Genomic DNA, 21,369 nt, shown 5'->3' with positions numbered 1-21,369 from the left:
TACAAATATGGCAAGGTCAATCACTTTGAAGTGAATCAGTGCTTTAGACACACTATCGCAATCCTCTCACATGCAGTCATCACACGTGTGTATACATACACACACACACACACACACACACACACACACACACACACACACACACACACACACACACACACACACAGTCCATTCCCAGAGTATGACATGCCAGAGCTAATCTGAGTTGCTCAGAGCTGTAATGAGAATTGAAATGATGTTTTTTTTATGCTGTGCTGCAATCTGACACCTCGTCACTTCGGGTGCTTTCTCACTGGCGCCCCGGTACCGTTCCCGAGCACACTTGTCCCCAAATTGACCACAGTTTCGGAACATTTGACGAGTGTGAACGTTGCGTTCTGTTCTGCGTTGCGTAACGTTCTGTTCTGCGCCCGGGCGCACAACAGGGAACCGTGACAGGATCCACTTGAAAAGGTGGTCTGGGGAGCGCTTTGGCGTGCTCGGGCACGGAACACTTGCGAGTGTGAAAGCCAACCGTTCCGAACCACATAGACAACAAACGGTCGAGGATAAACTCTAGGCATAGTTGATGATGCAAGTGCACTCTGTTCCGTTTCAGAGTGCGGAAGAAATGCTGTAATGTGAAAGCTGACCAGCGGGGGAACAATCGTTCCCAGTGAGAAAGCAGCCTTAGGCCGTGTGTCCATCTAGCTTCTTTTCATCTCCAGCATCTTTTTCCAGTTGTTTCCAATGAGAAGAGAGCGTATGCGGGCGCACACGGACGTCTAGAGAAAGAGCGTGTTTTTGTGCGCCGGCTCCTAGCGCTTCCAGCTGAAATATTGTAACTTTTCAGAAAGACGCTGGTGTTGGGTGCTCCTTTTCAGGCAACTAATCATATGGAAAAACTATCACAACAGAGACAGAAAGGCTCAATTGTGGGAGCAGATTGGCTAGACACTTAATATTTCTGGTGAGTGTTGAGCTAAATCACTGTATGTGTGTTGTTAGCTAATGTTAGCTGTCAGCTATCAAGCTAGCTACCGCACTGAGCTAACTGTACTTTCAGACTGCTTCCTTGTATATTGTGCACTGAGATCAGCGCTCCCCAGCGTACTTCCAGTGTTTAACGGTCAGAAAAAGAAGCTAGATGGACACACGGCCTTAGACATCAACACCAAAGACCAAACATTTTCCAAGGGGTTATTTTTTCGGGTGGCCATTTTTTCAAAGCAGAAATTTTCCAAGTGTGTCTCCATGTATGTATGAATGTATGTATGTATGTATGTCTGCGCACAATCATTGTGATGTCATCAGTGAGTGATGTCATAATGCAACGTTGGGTAATTGTGCGCAGACATATACAGACATGATTTAAATCACAATTGCATCAGTGATGTCATTGTGACATCATCAGTGATGTCAAGGGGGAGTGGAAGGGGCACTGCGTAACGGGTACTGCACTGCGTAACGGGTACGGGGTGCAGTGTGGATGTGGGGGGGAAGCAGCCACACGGTGGTGCATGGGGCGATAATAAACATAGCACTACGGGTATTGCACTAGTATTATATAATTTGCCTGAGTGACATCATCACTGATGACATCACTCACTGATGACATCATTGAGTGCTTGAGGCAACTCAGGATCTCAACATAAATTCTGGGTGATATCATCAGTGAGTGATGTCATCATTAATGATGTCATCAGTGATCATCACTGATGTCACTTGAGCAATTGTGATGTCATCAGTGAGTGATTATCAGTGATGTCACACACACACACACACACACACACACACACACATACACGATGACACACACAGACATGGATGTAGACTGAACTTGACTTGTCTCTTATTCTATTTTGTAGTGAAAGCAGACTAAGCATCATACAGCATCAGCGTGATGTTGTTGCTGCAGGTTAAGGATGGCTGGGCTGTGAGCAAGAGTCGTCCAATTTATAACCTCAGCAGGGTGATGATGGCACAATGGCTCTGTGCGTAAGTGATTTGTGACGGACACTGATGGTCAAAGACATGACATCATCAGTGATGTCGTATATCACTGATGATGTCACTTATGCATAGACATTGCGACATCAGTGGCTAAACAGAGAGATCATCAGTGTCTGTCACAAATCATTTGATTTGATGACATCACTGATGATGTTATGCCGATGACATCCTCAGTTGTGACCGTCCTATTTAAAGCCTCTGCAGGGTTTTGCTTCTCTGTCATTTCTTTAACAATGAACTTCCAGTACAAAGAGGATCATCCTTTTGAGAAAAGACGGTCCGAAGGTGAGAAAATAAGAGCAAAGTATCCGGATAAGGTACCAGTAATTGTGGAGAAATCCCCCAAAGCCAGAATAGGAGATCTGGACAAGAATAAATACCTTGTCCCCTTCGAATTGACAGTGGGCCAGTTTTACTTTCTCATCCGGAAAAGAATCCACTTGCAAGCTGAGGATGCTCTCTTCTGCTTTGTAAACAACGTCATTCCACCAACCTCAGCTACCATGGGAGTGTTATACCAGGAGCATCATGAAGAGGACTTTTTCCTCTACGTTGCCTACAGTGATGAAACCGTGTATGGGGACAGCCAAAGGGAAATCTGATACCTCTACCATCACCACCCACCCATCCACCTCCCCAAGACCACTACTGTTTTTCAGATTTTTTCCCTATTTTCTCCCCAATTATACTTGGCCAATTTACTTACCCCCATGCTGCCCTATTGGCTGCACCGGTCGCTGCTCCAGCCTCTGCCGATCTGGGGAGAGCCGAGACTAGCACCAAGCTTCCTCCGACACATGCGCAGTAGCCAGGCGCTTCTTTTCAGGGGGGAGCTTCACCAGTAGGACATAGCATGTGGGAGGATCACACTATCACGAGTTCCCTTCCCCCTCGAACATGCGCCCCGACCGACCAGAGACGCTAGTGCAGCGACCAGGACACATGCCCCAATCCGCCTCCCACCCAGCACAGCCACTCGTGCCTGTATGGACGCCTGACCAGGTAACACGTGGATCCGAACCTGCGAGCCTCATGTTGGTAGGCAGGGAATCTACCGCTACACTACCCGGACGCCCCAAGACCTCCACCATTCATTACAATTGTATCCTACTACTACAATCTGAGAGCTGTGTGTCCGTGTGTGTCTGACCGTTGCCAGGATCGCCTCCAACATTTGCCTAAACACTTTTCAGGGGTCTGGCAATCTGGTACGGGCAAAAAAAGGGGGGATCCGCACATGGGGGCTCTAGCAATATTTTGGGTACACGAATCACAGTTCACCCTGCTATGACATCATCTTACATAGACCACCCACTGATGATGTCATTCCCCACAATTGTCGATTGGTGGCCAGTGGTGACTGATGATGTCATACCCACTGATGATGTCATAGCATAGACCAATCACAGCTCACGCTGCTATGACATCATCTTACATACACCAGTCACAGCTCATGCTGCTATGACATCATCTTTTGGGACATTCATATGGGGTCATGTTTACGGTGTTTACAACAGTCCATATGAACCCCCCCGCCCCCCCATCCGATATTCACAACTTTGAGCTTCGAGTTCACGACTTGTGACGTGTCGTGATGTTTTCAGAAAATGGCGGAGGCCATGGACGTAGATGGAAAGTTAACATACTGTAATTTTAGCCATATAGTTTCTCATTCATCATTTTATAATATGAGGAACATGTTGATATTCCCAAAAGTCTTGTATTTTTTAAGCTACGGGAAGCAGAGCCAGCAGCTCTATAAGTCACTATGTTGGTTGGTCCACAAAAATCGGTCGGTCCACAAAAAGTTCGGCACCCTTTAGCGGCAGTTTTTGCCCCAAGAGGCTGAAATGTGGCATGTAGGTCAAGTGTGTGTGAAGGTACACACCTTCACACGTGACCTCCATGCCAGTTGACTAAAAGGGGGTTGTTTGGGGGGAGGACAAATTTCACAATGGGGTGGATGACATCGCAATGTAGTGGATGATGTCACACTGACTGACATCGTGTATCTGGTCGCAGCTATTGCAAATTCACGCTGGTTTCCTCTGTCATTATGCCTTTGCAATTCCTGCATTCGTAGTTAGCCGCTTGCTAGCTAGCCTTAGCTAAATTGTTAGCCTCGGTGGCTTCTAGTCAACTGCACATGCCCACGACGTGACCACTTGAATGCCATCATGTTGTGTTACACGACTTCTGCTCTCGTACACACGAGCTCATGACTTTCAAATGAAGGCAACATTACATAGACAATGTCATCAGTGATGTCATCAATCCTTCCTGCTGAGATGATACATTGGACGACTCTTGCTCAAAGCCTGAACCTTGCAACAACATGGACCAGCTCGAGCCACTTCCACCAGCCAGCGGTGGCAAGACAGTGTAATGACACTTAATGACATGTGAATGAAAAGTTGAAATTGTACCACTGAGGGTTGAGGAAAACACTCATGACACAGTTATAAACTCATTTGACTGTAATTGCATTTAATTACATCTTAATCATTGACAGTAAATCTTAATGCAATGCTATGTCATGTTTATGACAGGTTATGTTGTCTTGGTTATGTCAAGTTGTCATAACGAAGACATTGACAGGTTATGTTCTCTTGGTTAATGTCAAGTCATAATGAAGACATCTCCAGCAATGTCAACATTGCATTAACAATGACATAATGTACCGAATGATACTTACAGTCATAAACATTCATAAATCATAACGCCTCCTTCATGTTCATGACAGATGTCATGACATGGTTATGACAGTGTCATGTCATGTTCATGAAAGGTGTCATGTCAGCCATCATACTGCACCCTCAAATCAAGTGACCCCTGCCCTGCGTTGGACATAATGAAACATGGCATTCTGTTTGCAAAGTGTTTGGAAGTTGCTGATGGTCATGCTAAGCACATGTGACAGAGAGTTCCACAAACTTTTGAGTAGCCAGTCAGATTGAAAAAGTAGCCGGCTCATGTCCGCGGCGTTTGTTCCAGTGCTCCTTTTCCCAATTAATAAACAAACCTCAAATATGTATCCATGAGTGTGACAATTGAAATAATACAAATAAACATTCTTATAAAGGCCCAATGCTCAATTTAATTATAAATAAAACAATATCCATATTGCAAAACACAAACAGGCAATGTATATTTTTAAGAACAAAGAAAATACTAATGACTATGTTTCCCACAGGATTTGGAGAGATTGTGGTGGGTAGACCTTGATTGGACCCACCCTCTTGGGGGGTTCGGGGGGCCATGCCCCCTGTAAGAAAAATGTGTACATTTTAAACTAAAATGCAGGAATCTGGTTCACTTTGAGAACCAATTTAAGAGGCTAGATCAGGGGTGGGCAATTATTTTTCATGGGGGGCCACATGAGAAACCCAGATTGTTGCTGGGGGCCGAACAAATATTGTCATGCTGTAACCCAGGAACTTTGATGATAGAGAGGACCACAAAAAAATGTCCTCGCTCCCAGAGGGCCAGATTTTGCTGAGGGTTGGGGGCCAAACAGCACCGGCGCAGAAAAATGTTGGGCATTTGAAGTCAGGTTTAGAGGAATAACTCATTTTAAATTAACAGTTGTGATGTCATTATTCAGTCTTAAACACCAATATTTGATCCTTTTCTCACTCACTATATGTCACCACCTGCTCTCCCTGCAGGGCTTGAAATTAACTTTTTTGACCACCTGCCAATATGGCTGCTAGAAGTTACCAGCCAATTAGAATTTCCACTAGCCAAAATGTTTTTCTTGAAATAAACCAGAATATGAGTGGGTTAATTTAAGCATAAGTATCAGTAAGTGGCCCGGGATTCTCAAAGCCTGTGTTGAGGGTCACACAAGAACAAAAATGCACTCTTGAAGCTAAATAAATCCAAAACAAACAAGTTAATTATTAACAGTTTTACTTAATTGTAGAACAGTAATTTCTTACACATGAGATTACTCTTAGCCTTTTAGTCATAAAGATTATTGAAAGATATTCCATATTCCAGACTGAAATGTTATAACAGAAGTGGAGTATTGGCCAGAATGACATGAACATTTGGACACTTATTCAGCGGGTATCTTGTATGTTGCGTTCAGGTGCACTGTAATTTTCTTTTTTTAAACAGTGTATAAAGTAACCGGTAGACCAGAGGCCAGTAGGCGGAGAAATAGCTGGCTGCCGGGGCTCCCTGATGTGATGGTCATGCTAAGCACATTGTATGTGAAGGTCATGCTAAGCACATTGTATGTGAAGGTCATGCTAAGCACATTGTATGTGAAGGTCATGCTAAGCACATTGTATGTGATTTCCACATGATTTCAGAGCTTTGCACCGACACTATTAGAAATAGGTTCTAACTAGGACCATATAGGCTTCTTGGACTTGTCCTCGTAGGAGCACCTTCAACTGTGTTGTTACACATTAAGTAAAAAAAAAAGAGATTCAATATCCTTACACAAAATATATACATTCAAGACCTTTCACTGACCCATGTCTAGTACAAAGTCCTTCTAAAACTACTTACTAATGCTACATGTTACTTATTCCTACTCAAACTACTTTCTACATGATGCTACTCTAGTCCATCAAAATGTCTTAGCTGTCATTGATTGTGTTGCATAGTTGTTTTGTGTACTGTTGACAAAATGTGATATTGTAAGTCGCTTTGGACAAAAGCGTCTGCTAAATGACGTAATGTAATGTAATGTAATGTAATGTAATGTACAAAGACTTTCAAGTAGCAGGGTGGCAGAGGCAGAGTAGGTTGCGAAGCTATTGCAAATTTGCGCTTGTTTTTCTCAAATTCACAAACTTCCAAGGACCAATGGGAACCGTGTGGAATCCTGATGTCAGGTTGAACTGAACACTTTAACTTCATACTCTTTCCCACTGCCCATCCCACCTTCTCTCTCCTCTCTCTTCCCACCAGCCCGTCCCTAGCAGCACACATTGGGCTCTGTCTCCACTTTGTGGCCATTTGGTGGAATCACAGGCTCTCACTCTGAGCAACGCCAATGGGAATCAACAAAGGACATTTAGAGGGCACGTAACGTCTCAGCATATTATTGGCTCATTTATCATATTTGGTCCTCTGTGGGCAAATAATAATCACCTCTGATTGATGTCAATGGAGTGCAAGGCAATGGCCGGTATTCAAATGAGCTAGAGGGGAGGATGATGTCAATCCTGGGTTGTCTGTTGAGATGAAATGTAACAGGAAGGACAAGGACTTGAAAACAGTGATGAGAACAGCATCCTGTATCATTTGGAGCAGATTTGAGGCTGTGAGGCTTCGTTCAAGAAAGGCCATGGGAAAGGTCATAGTTAACAGTGTTTCCCCTACCATTCTACAGGCCTGGTGGGCTCGCCAGGCCAACGACGCCCCCGCCAGGCCAGAAAGAAATTCCCAAAAAAAAGAAAATAATAAATATATATATATATATATTTATTTATTTTCTCCTGCTCCCGCCAAAATTTCAATAAACCTTTATGGCATCTTATTACAATACAACACTGGTGTTGACAGTGTTGACAGTAATAGAAGATGCCAAATCATTCAAAACAATAAGCATTTTGCTTATAGGAGCATCGTGCCAGCGTGCGCCGCTGTTGCCTGGGAAACGCACATCCCATAATGTTCGCATCGCATCCCATAATAGTATGAGGATAGTTGGGATGCCATTGCGAACATAGATGCGAACAGGTTAGCTAAAAGTTTAGCGTCGCCAGCGAGGGCCCCCACTGTTGCAGTCGGGGTAGGTTTCGAAATCCCTCCAGGCCTGAACATTTCTCTAGGGGAAACTGGTTAATAAGGCGTTGGCTTATTTTCTTCTCGTCCTCTGGCAAGGTTGGAATCAGGCTCTGGAAATAGCTGAGGCGTTTTTTCATTGTCGTGCTTTGAAACGCCGCCCCAGCATCTGTAAACACTCCAGCTTCACTCTGTCAGGGAGAGAGAGAGAGAGAGAGGCTCAGGATGACAAAGAACTGAGAGAGAGAGATATGGGACCGAGCTGCATGGTTCTTTTCTAAAGCTCAACACACTGTGATGCATTGACTGGCCATCATGAAGAGAGAACACTAAAAGAGAATACCAGTGTTTAATGCTACACATGAATTATGCTTCAAAGTTTAGGCTACATTGACAGTAATATCAGTGTTATTGATGCGTTCATATTGGCAGGCATATTGATGTGTGGAATCAAATAATGGGAGGAAAAAATTCAAATGATTAGATTTGACCATAACAATATGTTTTTTGTTTTTTCATACTTTGGCTGTAAGGCTTCAAACCCGCCCACTACCCACAACCCTAACCCTAACCACTCCAGCAAGTTGGCTGCTTCTGGTGGCATCGTGACATGCAACAGCGATTTCCTAAATTGAAAAAATGACTTGTCCAATGAGCGTCGAGGGGGGTTTAGTTAGCCAATCAGTGTCAATAAACAGTGCAACAGGCGGGACTAACGCCGTTGTCAAGCTGTTGTCAAGTGTAGGGCGTCCAGGTATTGGAGCGGTAGATTCCCTGCCTACCAACGCAAGGGTCACAGGTTCGCACCCCCGTGTGACCTCCGGCTTGGTCGGGCGTCCATACAGGCATGATTGGAAGAAGGACATAGAGTGTAAATAGTTAACATTTCAGTCTGATATAGAGAGGCAAAGTGACCGCCTACTTCCTGCTTCAGCACTGTACCAGAGATTTTCATCCGCCATTTATTTTCCCATACACATTTCGTAAAATGCTTATAAAAATAGTTTTACTTTGTCAAGCCAAACGGTTCAGCTATATGTAGAATCGGGAGAGACAGAAGAAGTAAGAAGATATGGCCCATACGTCTCTTGCAGTCCACTTGTTGATAGCCATGAGTTTGTTCTCCCACCTCAGCCCTCTTAGCCAGAGTGTTTCTCCATCAAATGACACAGCTTCCACTGTCATCTGTCAGAGCCGCCTCCCTCTCTCTCTGACCGCCATCCTCATCGGGAATGAGAGGAGTTGATTGGTCACTCGTGCGGGGCGGGCACTCTGTGATTTCCTATAGCGCTCGCCACTATCAACACACGTCTTTCAAAGCATTCAATTTCACACCGAGGACAGGACCCAGCACAGACTCACAGTGTGGTGTAACAGGATCCAGCACACAGACTCACAGTGTGGTGTAACAGGATCCAGCACACAGACTCACAGTGTGGTGTAACAGGACCCAGCACACAGACTCACAGTGTGGTGTAACAGGATCCAGCACACAGACTCACAGTGTGGTGTAACAGGATCCAGCACAGACTCACAGTGTGGTGTAACAGGATACAGCACAGACTCACAGTGTGGTGTAACAGGATCCAGCACAGACTCACAGTGTGGTGTAACAGGATACAGCACAGACTCACAGTGTGGTGTAACAGGATCCAGCACACAGACTCACAGTGTGGTGTAACAGGATCCAGCACAGACTCACAGTGTGGTGTAACAGGATCCAGCACAGACTCACAGTGTGGTGTAACAGGATCCAGCACACAGACTCACAGTGTGGTGTAACAGGATCCAGCACAGACTCACAGTGTGGTGTAACAGGATCCAGCACAGACTCACAGTGTGGTGTAACAGGATCCAGCACAGACTCACAGTGTGGTGTAACAGGATCCAGCACACAGACTCACAGTGTGGTGTAACAGGATCCAGCACACAGACTCACAGTGTGGTGTAACAGGATACAGCACAGACTCACAGTGTGGTGTAACAGGATCCAGCACAGACTCACAGTGTGGTGTAACAGGATACAGCACAGACTCACAGTGTGGTGTAACAGGATCCAGCACAGACTCACAGTGTGGTGTAACAGGATCCAGCACAGACTCACAGTGTGGTGTAACAGGATCCAGCACAGACTCACAGTGTGGTGTAACAGGATCCAGCACAGACTCACAGTGTGGTGTAACAGGATCCAGCACAGACTCACAGTGTGGTGTAACAGGATCCAGCACAGACTCACAGTGTGGTGTAACAGGATCCAGCACAGACTCACAGTGTGGTGTAACAGGATCCAGCACAGACTCACAGTGTGGTGTAACATGATCCAGCACACAGACTCACAGTGTGGTGTAACAGCCCATCTGAAGCACAGAGAAAACGTGTTGACAGTTTTTGCGGTCATAAGGACACAAAGCTCACAAAGTAATCTGCGATGACCAATTCCTGTTAGCACATAATAGAGGGTGTTGTGTACTCCTTGGCTTGGTGGCGGCAGGTGGTACTGCAGGAGCTTCTGCTCTTAGGACCTTAATTTTTTCCCCAATATTTTATTTAAACATTTTCAGAACAGTGCATAGACAAGACAAACGAACATGCTCAGACACAGAACAGTGCATAGACAAGACAAACGAACATGCTCAGACACAGAACAGTGCATAGACAAGACAAACGAACATGCTCAGACACAGAACAGTGCATAGACAAGACAAACGAACATGCTCAGACACAGAACAGTGCATAGACAAGACAAACGAACATGCTCAGACACAGAACAGTGCATAGACAAGACAAACGAACATGCTCAGACACAGAACAGTGCATAGACAAGACAAACGAACATGCTCAGACACAGAACAGTGCATAGACAAGACAAACGAACATGCTCAGACACAGAACAGTGCATAGACAAGACAAACGAACATGCTCAGACACAGAACAGTGCATAGACAAGACAAACGAACATGCTCAGACACAGAACAGTGCATAGACAAGACAAACGAACATGCTCAGACACAGAACAGTGCATAGACAAGACAAACGAACATGCTCAGACACAGAACAGTGCATAGACAAGACAAACGAACATGCTCAGACACAGAACAGTGCATAGACAAGACAAACGAACATGCTCAGACACAGAACAGTGCATAGACAAGACAAACGAACATGCTCAGACACAGAACAGTGCATAGACAAGACAAACGAACATGCTCAGACACAGAACAGTGCATAGACAAGACAAACGAACATGCTCAGACACAGAACAGTGCATAGACAAGACAAACGAACATGCTCAGACACAGAACAGTGCATAGACAAGACAAACGAACATGCTCAGACACAGAACAGTGCATAGACAAGACAAACGAACATGCTCAGACACAGAACAGTGCATAGACAAGACAAACGAACATGCTCAGACACAGAACAGTGCATAGACAAGACAAACGAACATGCTCAGACACAGAACAGTGCATAGACAAGACAAACGAACATGCTCAGACACAGAACAGTGCATAGACAAGACAAACGAACATGCTCAGACACAGAACAGTGCATAGACAAGACAAACGAACATGCTCAGACACAGAACAGTGCATAGACAAGACAAACGAACATGCTCAGACACAGAACAGTGCATAGACAAGACAAACGAACATGCTCAGACACAGAACAGTGCATAGACAAGACAAACGAACATGCTCAGACACAGAACAGTGCATAGACAAGACAAACGAACATGCTCAGACACAGAACAGTGCATAGACAAGACAAACGAACATGCTCAGACACAGAACAGTGCATAGACAAGACAAACGAACATGCTCAGACACAGAACAGTGCATAGACAAGACAAACGAACATGCTCAGACACAGAACAGTGCATAGACAAGACAAACGAACATGCTCAGACACAGAACAGTGCATAGACAAGACAAACGAACATGCTCAGACACAGAACAGTGCATAGACAAGACAAACGAACATGCTCAGACACAGAACAGTGCATAGACAAGACAAACGAACATGCTCAGACACAGAACAGTGCATAGACAAGACAAACGAACATGCTCAGACACAGAACAGTGCATAGACAAGACAAACGAACATGCTCAGACACAGAACAGTGCATAGACAAGACAAACGAACATGCTCAGACACAGAACAGTGCATAGACAAGACAAACGAACATGCTCAGACACAGAACAGTGCATAGACAAGACAAACGAACATGCTCAGACACAGAACAGTGCATAGACAAGACAAACGAACATGCTCAGACACAGAACAGTGCATAGACAAGACAAACGAACATGCTCAGACACAGAACAGTGCATAGACAAGACAAACGAACATGCTCAGACACAGAACAGTGCATAGACAAGACAAACGAACATGCTCAGACACAGAACAGTGCATAGACAAGACAAACGAACATGCTCAGACACAGAACAGTGCATAGACAAGACAAACGAACATGCTCAGACACAGAACAGTGCATAGACAAGACAAACGAACATGCTCAGACACAGAACAGTGCATAGACAAGACAAACGAACATGCTCAGACACAGAACAGTGCATAGACAAGACAAACGAACATGCTCAGACACAGAACAGTGCATAGACAAGACAAACGAACATGCTCAGACACAGAACAGTGCATAGACAAGACAAACGAACATGCTCAGACACAGAACAGTGCATAGACAAGACAAACGAACATGCTCAGACACAGAACAGTGCATAGACAAGACAAACGAACATGCTCAGACACAGAACAGTGCATAGACAAGACAAACGAACATGCTCAGACACAGAACAGTGCATAGACAAGACAAACGAACATGCTCAGACACAGAACAGTGCATAGACAAGACAAACGAACATGCTCAGACACAGAACAGTGCATAGACAAGACAAACGAACATGCTCAGACACAGAACAGTGCATAGACAAGACAAACGAACATGCTCAGACACAGAACAGTGCATAGACAAGACAAACGAACATGCTCAGACACAGAACAGTGCATAGACAAGACAAACGAACATGCTCAGACACAGAACAGTGCATAGACAAGACAAACGAACATGCTCAGACACAGAACAGTGCATAGACAAGACAAACGAACATGCTCAGACACAGAACAGTGCATAGACAAGACAAACGAACATGCTCAGACACAGAACAGTGCATAGACAAGACAAACGAACATGCTCAGACACAGAACAGTGCATAGACAAGACAAACGAACATGCTCAGACACAGAACAGTGCATAGACAAGACAAACGAACATGCTCAGACACAGAACAGTGCATAGACAAGACAAACGAACATGCTCAGACACAGAACAGTGCATAGACAAGACAAACGAACATGCTCAGACACAGAACAGTGCATAGACAAGACAAACGAACATGCTCAGACACAGAACAGTGCATAGACAAGACAAACGAACATGCTCAGACACAGAACAGTGCATAGACAAGACAAACGAACATGCTCAGACACAGAACAGTGCATAGACAAGACAAACGAACATGCTCAGACACAGAACAGTGCATAGACAAGACAAACGAACATGCTCAGACACAGAACAGTGCATAGACAAGACAAACGAACATGCTCAGACACAGAACAGTGCATAGACAAGACAAACGAACATGCTCAGACACAGGAGAAAAAGACAAAAACAAACAAAACATACATACGGTATATATATTATCGACATTCCATATTACAACGTGATTGCCAGCCGCATAAGGTGCTTATGTGCTTGTGAGAGATATTGTGCCTGATGGGATCCCACGCAAGGAGTCCATGAGAACCCAGCCGGGCGAGTCACCCATCACCCCTAACCTCATCGAGGTAAGCTAGAAACTAACCTCATCGAGGTAGACTAGAAACTAACCTCATCGAGGTAGACTAGAAACTAACCTCATCGAGGTAGACTAGAAACTAACCTCATCGAGGTAGACTAGAAACTAACCTCATCGAGGTAGACTAGAAACTAACCTCATCGAGGTAGACTAGAAACTAAAACTAACCTCATCGAGGTAGGCTAGAAACTAACCTCATCGAGGTAGACTAGAAACTAACCTCATCGAGGTAGACTAGAAACTAACCTCATCGAGGTAGACTAGAAACTAACCTCATCGAGGTAGACTAGAAACTAACCTCATCGAGGTAGACTAGAAACTAACCTCATCGAGGTAGGCTAGAAACTAACCTCATCGAGGTAGGCTAGAAACTAACCTCATCGAGGTAGGCTAGAAACTAACCTCATCGAGGTAAGCTAGAAACGGCTCCCGGTTGAAAACATTTTAAGTGAATTGGTCCTCAGGAACAGAAGTCTCTCCATCCGTATAACAGAGGTCATGTCCATCAACCACAGTTGGAAAGAAGTTGAAGAGGAGGACTTCCATTCCTTCAGAATGAGTTTTCTTGCAACAGTTGTCCCCTGTGTCAGAGACTGTTGCACAGCTGTAGGGAAGTTCAGAGAGGACTCCGAGCAGCCGAAGATGGTGAGTTCTGCCTCCGGCTGAAGGGTTATTTTGTAGGCCTTAGAGTACCAGTCAAATATTTTGGCCCAAAATCATGTTAATGAAGGGCAGAACCAGAAAGCATGAGACAGAGTGCCCTCTGACACCTGACACCTGTCACACAGTGGTGAGACAGAAGGGAAGATCCTGTGTAGTTTATGCTTGGAGTAGTGAAAACAGTGGGCAACTTTAAATTGGATCAGCTGGTCTGCTATTAACTGAGCAGAGTTGTACCAGAGACAGATTCCTTTCTTAGGACCTCCTTCATTGACGACATTAATTTCTTAACTCTGATATTAACTCTTAAGGCTTTTGCACACCAAGTCCATATTTTTGATCCGAAACATTTTGAAATAAATACAAGCTAATTTTCTGCGTTTTTTTTGCACAAGTCAATAGCCTTTTGCGAGCTGGGAGATAAAAAAGAAACAGACTCTGTGCAAAGACTTTTACCCTAACACACACACACACACACATACAGTCCTCTCTTGTCCCCCGTACTACTTGCCATTCAACCTCTGGAACAATATACTTTAGCCAAAGGGCTGTGTGTGTGTGTGTGTGTGTGTGTGTGTGTGTGTGTGTGTGTGTGTGTGTGTGTGTGTGTGTGTGTGTGTGTGTGTGTGTGTGTGTGTGTGTGTGTGTGTGTGTGTGTGTGTGTGTGTGTGTGTGTGTGTGTGTGTGTGTGTGCGAAAAGTGTCTAATCATACATAATAGCATATTGATTGGTGTGTAATTGTGGTGGTGTTTGGCGCTTTTCTCTATCGACACTGGGAGGGAGGCTTGTGTGTGTGTTGTGTGTTTCTGTGTGTGTGTCTGTGTGTGTGTTGTGTGTGTCTGTGTGTGTGGTGCAGCCCTCCTCCCTGGCTGTCATATAGACTGTAAATGACTAGGGTTAGATCCGCCGCAGGGGACTCCAACTTGCCGCAGCTCCACACAGATGTGCTGCACATCTGTTTTACAAGGGGTCTGTGTGTGTGTGTGTGTGTGTGTGTGTGTGAACTAGATATGTGGCAGCAGGTGTCGTCTGACCTCCCCTCGTCAACACCTCTCAGTCTCTCCTCCTCCTTAGCATTCACCAGTCTCTGGCTTCCTCATGCTCAACACTCTTTTCACACCTCCCTAAAAAATATTGTTTGTTTTCTGGCCCATTTTTCATACGAACTTGGCTGTGGAGTTCATCTCAAACTTATCTCTCTTTTTGGAGATGTTGAAGTTGTCTTCGGCGCAGCACTTGATAAACCATGTGTTCACTGTCCACAGGCGTGCGTGTGCACCTGATTCATGCGTGTGCATGTTAATGCGTAGGGCCTCGCACCCGTCTTGTGACGGGCCTGCTTGGACATAAAGGTTAGAGTGCTAATGTGGTATATACAGTATGTTGGCTGGTATTGGCTTTTTCTTTATCTTAAGGTAGTATTGGCCAGTCAGTGTCATCCACCTCTGCAGGCTGGTCATACTAAAACCTATGAAAAGTAATGTTCTATCATTTGTATAACCAAGGTCATGTCAACCAGTTGTCATCATTTTTCGTGCAGGGTAGTTCCCACAACGTCTGAAATCAACACAACGGGAGTGTGACATTAAACTAAGACGGGGCGTAGGTTCAAAGTCTCTATTTCAACCAGAAGTCGTTTTGCTTCCACCGCGGATCATCTGCCCCCACCCACCCCCGCCCACAGCTGGTCGTCAGAACGACCGCATATCTGTCCTTCGCTTATAGCCGAAGTAGGCTATAACATAACATTACAATTAAATCCATCCACAGAACTTTTAAACTGTTTATGAAATACTGGTGCCTCTAAATGACCTACAGTGTACATGGGCAAATGTGACTCACAGGCATGCGCTGCGCTGTGCGGGGACGGGAGAGGCGCAACAGAGTGAAGCCTCTACCCCGCGGCCTCTCAGGCAAGACCGCGGCTTCACCAAACACCCGCTGCGGCCTAGCGGAGCGCTGCAGCCTGCACTCAGCTACAGAGCTCCCTGAGCTCCCCCGATTTTATTTCACCGGAGGCGAAGGCACCAACACAAAAGACTGATGGAAATATACATAACAGAAGAGAATGTAAGCCCACTAAACTGGTATGCAGCCGCCAGCATTGCATTGACAGTCAGTAGACAGAGTAAACACGATTCTGCCTGACCAATCAGTCGTCAACAATGTTTTCACGTCACCGTATGAACCCGGGTTCACAGAATAGAACCACGACGAGGCAGGTACTAAAAGTAGCACGACTCGACCCCAATACAACCCGGGCTGGGATAGTTTTTAATGGTGGAATGAGACCATTTATCGAGTCGAGCGGAGCGGGATCGCGCTACTAGCTGCGGTGGAATTGGGCCATAACCTTCACATCTGACCTTCACATCTGTCTCTGGACATATGTATATGTATATATATATATATGTATGTATATATGTATATGTATATGTATATGTATATGTATATGTATATATGTATATGTATATATGTATATATCTAAACTGCTGCTCGTGTAATGAACTGCTGCCACATTCTTTGCACTTTAATGCCGCCAGCTGTGAGCGTAACAAAATGTACTCTTAAGTGGCTCCTATGTTGAGCCAACACATTGCACCTTAAATGTCTCCCTCGCTCTTACATCAGGTACTATGTTGTTTTTATGTTGTTTCTATGTTTTTCTGCTTTTAGTACTGATAGCTGATTTTATTAGATCCTAGGTATAGTTGATATATCCACCAGGACCTTGAGTTCGTATTTCGTTCCCTTCCATGTTTCATGTTTTGGAATGACAATAAATATCCTTGAACCTCTCTCTCTCTCTCTCTCTCTCTCTCTCTCTCTCTCTCTCTCTCTCTCTCTCTCTCTCTCTCTCTCTCTCTCTCTCTCTCTCTCTCTCTCTCTCTCTCTCTCTCTCTCTCTCTCTCTCTCAGAGGCCTCCATCCTCTCGTATGACGGCAGCATGTACATGAAGGTGGTGATGCCCACGGTGATGCACACGGAGGCGGAGGACGTGTCTCTGAGGTTCCGCTCGCAGCGGGCCTACGGCCTCCTCATGGCGACCACGTCGCGCGACTCGGCCGACACGCTGCGGCTTGAGCTGGACGGGGGCCGCGTCAAGCTCACGGTCAACCTAGGTATCGTATGCCCCGCCCACCCCCAACCACCCATCTGACCCCACCCCCCCCCCCCCCCCCCCCTAAACCACCCATCTGTCACCCCCCCCCCCCCCCCCCCACTGCCACAGTGAGATGGTTTCCTGGCCGTTGAGTGGCGACTTCTCCGTTCTTGTCACTCTCTTTACATCGCTCTGTGCTCATTAGTCTTTTTCACCTCAGCCATTTTGTGTCTAAAAGGCAGGAAGCAACACAGGTGGAAGCAAAACATTAACGAGGGCCGTGGCACTGAAACACCTACATGGATTGGAAGTTGGAAACCCTCATTAATGTTTGGCTTGCACCTGTGTTACTTCCTGCCTTTTAGACACAAAATGGCCACTCGTGAAAAAGGCCCATTCTCCTCATCCGCTGCTCATCGCTCTGAGCCCGAAAAGATTCACGAGAGCCATAAGCCGTACATAAGTGACAACTCGTTTGTCTTATTTGCATGGATGTTAATGCAGTTTGTGTACAAAGGGACTGCTTACCGAATAACATTCTTATTAGTGGTTAACTTGTTAGGCTACTCCATTGTAACTAAAACATTTTGACATGTTTGGACATCTTTTGAACTGACACACCATAGCCATATCCATATTCCTGTTTAAAGAGCTTTTGAGACAGTCACAGCACAATAAGCAGAACATATGAGAGAGTCACGAGATACTAGCTTCAAAGTGTCATCGATTGTATATTTATTTCTACTATTTATTTTTATATATATATTTAGAGCCTTTAAAAGCAAAAGTGTGCTGAGACTTTCTAAGAGTGGACTTCCACCAAGTATACCCACTGATCTTCAATCCATCATAAGAAAAAAAAATCCTCAACACTTATTTTTTTCTCTTACTAACATCACTTTTTCCTGTCTTAAATCCAGTGATTTCTGTTTCCATTTCTGGGTGCTTTTCATTGCTGAAGATGGGGTCTTTTCTAAGAGTCTATGCTTTTGGGTGTGTGTGTGTCTGTGTGTTTTAGCCGTCAACTCCATTCCTCATCATGCTTTGTCAAAAGATGGTATTCACCCCTTCAAAGGCCCTAAGCCTGCGGCCCGTCAGGCGAACAGCCCGAGAACAGAGCCCAGCAAAACCTGCAGCTGGCCCAGACCCCAAGACCTAACCCCCCCCCCCCCCAGACACTTTTTCTTTAACAATTGACACACCTCAACTTATATCTAATATATGTGTGGTAAAATATTTTGGAAAAACAGTGATGGACGTTTTAGCAGATCTTCTTTCCCCCCTCGAATGACACATAGATCAATTATACATTAATGAGGTTAATTAACGTCAAGTCATACCTTAGTTTTCATTCAACATGGATTTAGGAAAAAAAAAGTGTTTGAAGGTGTAATCGGTCAGCGCTGACATATTTAGTTTTCCTTATATTTATCTGTGTGTATTTCCACTGAACCTTTATGAATACATTATAGACTTTTTTTCTTCTCTAAATGGATTTAGAGTTTACAAGTGCGACACTACAGCCTTTTTTCCTCTAAGAAAGATGTGAGGTTAGGAGAATCTATCAGACTTGATGGTTGGGGTCCCTGTGCCTCTGCATGGTACTGGTGCTGATTGGATCGCGGCTGTTCGCTCCCACTTTTCTGTTGCGGTTGACGACACATGAAACCACCAGCCACACGGTGACCAACCCACACTGTGCGCCACACGGTGACCAACCCACACTGTGCGCGCTAGGCGCACATAGCAACTTTGCTGACGCCATTGAGACTATTGAGTTATCCATTTCATATCACTTTGCCTTACAAATTTGGTTATTGTGTTTGTGTCTTCTGGTTTGAATAGTACATCAGAAACATGTTATATTTCAAAGACCCACAGCTCCAAGATGGAAAGCTACCACCACCTTCTTGCTAAATATCAGACATATGCTTTTTAATAGCCTGTTTAGCCAACAAGTTGGTGCGGAGGCTTTGGAGCCAGTGGCTTTGACTCGAATCTGGGATCCAAAATCAAAGTCAAAAAGTCAATGACAATGTTGGGTTTGAAAATCGATGTGGCTGGTACTACAAGCGGTCATTTTACTGTAAATATTCTGCCTAAACAAGTGATGAATTTGAACAGTTTATGGTATCAGTCAAATAGCAAAAAAAGAAAAGGAAAAGGAAAAAAATCTGCACTCTTTCAACTTTTTTTCCCATCACAAATTGTCACTGAATAAAAGCTAAATAATAAGTAAATGAATGAATGAATAAAATGGCCGCCTCCCTGCATGTGGACGTCCCCGGAAGGGTGGAATTCTTGTTTTTGGATGTCTGCAGCTGTAACCTTGAAGGATGCAATTTCATCTGTCATTTATTCTTCCCCATCTAGACTGTATCAGGATAAACTGTAACTCCAGTAAGTTAACACTCAAGTTTCATTTTGCTTTATGTGTTAATGATGTTGATGCTGCTTTTTGACAAGGAAATGTGTTTCTGAAATGTGTCTCCTGCAACCTCTCTTATCCTTATGGTGTGGAGGACGAGCTTGTCTCCTGCAACCTCTCTTATCCTTATGGTGTGGAGGACGAGCTTGTCTCCTGCAACCTCTCTTATCCTTATGGTGTGGAGGACGAGCTTGTCTCCTGCAACCTCTCTTATCCTTATGGTGTGGAGGACGAGCTTGTCTCCTGCAACCTCTCTTATCCTTATGGTGTGGAGGACGAGCTTGTCTCCTGCAACCTCTCTTATCCTTATGGTGTGGAGGACGAGCTTGTCTCCTGCAACCTCTCTTATCCTTATGGTGTGGAGGACGAGCTTGTCTCCTGCAACCTCTCTTATCCTTATGGTGTGGAGGACGAGCTTGTCTCCTGCAACCTCTCTTATCCTTATGGTGTGGAGGACGAGCTTGTCTCTTATGGTGTGGAGGACGAGCTTGTCCGTTCAGCTGCTCTGACCTCCAGTAGGTCAACACCAACCAAAAGAAATAGCCCCAGTCAAACAGAATGAGTGGTGATTTGATAGTCTTTGATTTGTTTTATTGGACATGCCATCACAAGTCAATACTGGGAGTTTTTCCTGCTGATGGGTATTTCTATTTTGAATATTGTAATTTAGAAGAACTTCAAAGTACAGTAAAAGACAATATGCCATCACTGTATATATACACTGTATGACACTGTACTGTATATACTGTATATATATCCTGAGTCATCCCATGGTCTCGTGTTCAACAAAAATGTCTTGAATTAAAGAGGACCTGAAACATTTGATCATATGACCCTAGTTCATTTACATTTCACCTCACAATTCACAAGACAGGGCACTGCTTTCAAGTGTGAAATGTACCTCGATTTGCTAGACAGATGAACAACATTTCACATTTTCGCCATCTAGGATGCTGCTAGATGATGTCACTAGGTTGACTGTACAGTACAGTACAGTACAGTACTGTTCTGTACTGTACTGTACAGTAACGTACTGTATTGTACTGTACAGTCAACCTAGTGACACCATCTACTGTAGCAGCGCCCTATTAGCAAAAAGCTGAAATGTTGTTAATCTGTCTAGCAAATCTTGGTAAATTTCACACTTGAAAGCAGTGCCCTGTCTTGTGAATTGTGAGGTGAAATGCAAATTAACTAGAGTCATATGATCAAATGTTTCATTATTAAACAATTTTCTAATTTTTCCAATTCGCTTTTCTGCAGTAGTTACATTTGAAATGCCAAAGGTTGCATGTTGGCCTGGCAAGATTAGTAAATCACCACTCATATATATATATATATATATATTGTAATCATAATTGTAGACAGCCCCATGCAAACAGAGTTTCATAGCTTGATTTGTTTTTTATAAACGTAAAATGTGTTCTTCAATCTATAAATTAGTATAGGAACGGTGATTTGATGAGCTCTGTTTGCATCTGCAAATATGCTCTTTTTGGCCCACCCTGGTTTATAGTGTGTTATTGCATGGGTTGTGGGTTGTGGGTTATGGGTTATGGGT

At 44.5% G+C, this 21,369-nt stretch overlaps 1 protein-coding gene and 1 pseudogene across 2 annotated transcripts in view; both read left to right on the top strand.

Moving 5' to 3' along the window:
* Positions 1-21,369, top strand: part of nrxn3a (neurexin 3a) — a gene marked incomplete at its 3' end in the record, with an annotated part of 673,655 nt that overhangs the window by 228,538 nt on the left and 423,748 nt on the right. The window contains exons 8-9 of the mRNA XM_083634400.1: positions 17,196-17,399; positions 19,754-19,780. Coding sequence (XP_083490526.1) covers positions 17,196-17,399; positions 19,754-19,780 — 231 coding nt within the window. The remainder of the gene's footprint in view (positions 1-17,195; positions 17,400-19,753; positions 19,781-21,369) is intronic.
* LOC310774345 (gamma-aminobutyric acid receptor-associated protein pseudogene) lies at positions 2,226-2,594 on the top strand (annotated as a pseudogene). Its single transcript has one exon. The product of its transcript is annotated as a gamma-aminobutyric acid receptor-associated protein pseudogene (transcript).

Source organism: Poromitra crassiceps (genome assembly GCF_964638095.1).
Source record: "Poromitra crassiceps genome assembly, chromosome: 3".
Taxonomy (NCBI): Eukaryota; Metazoa; Chordata; class Actinopteri; order Beryciformes; family Melamphaidae; genus Poromitra; species Poromitra crassiceps.
Note: the sequence above shows the minus strand (reverse complement) of the source record. Positions and strands in the feature narration are given on the sequence as shown.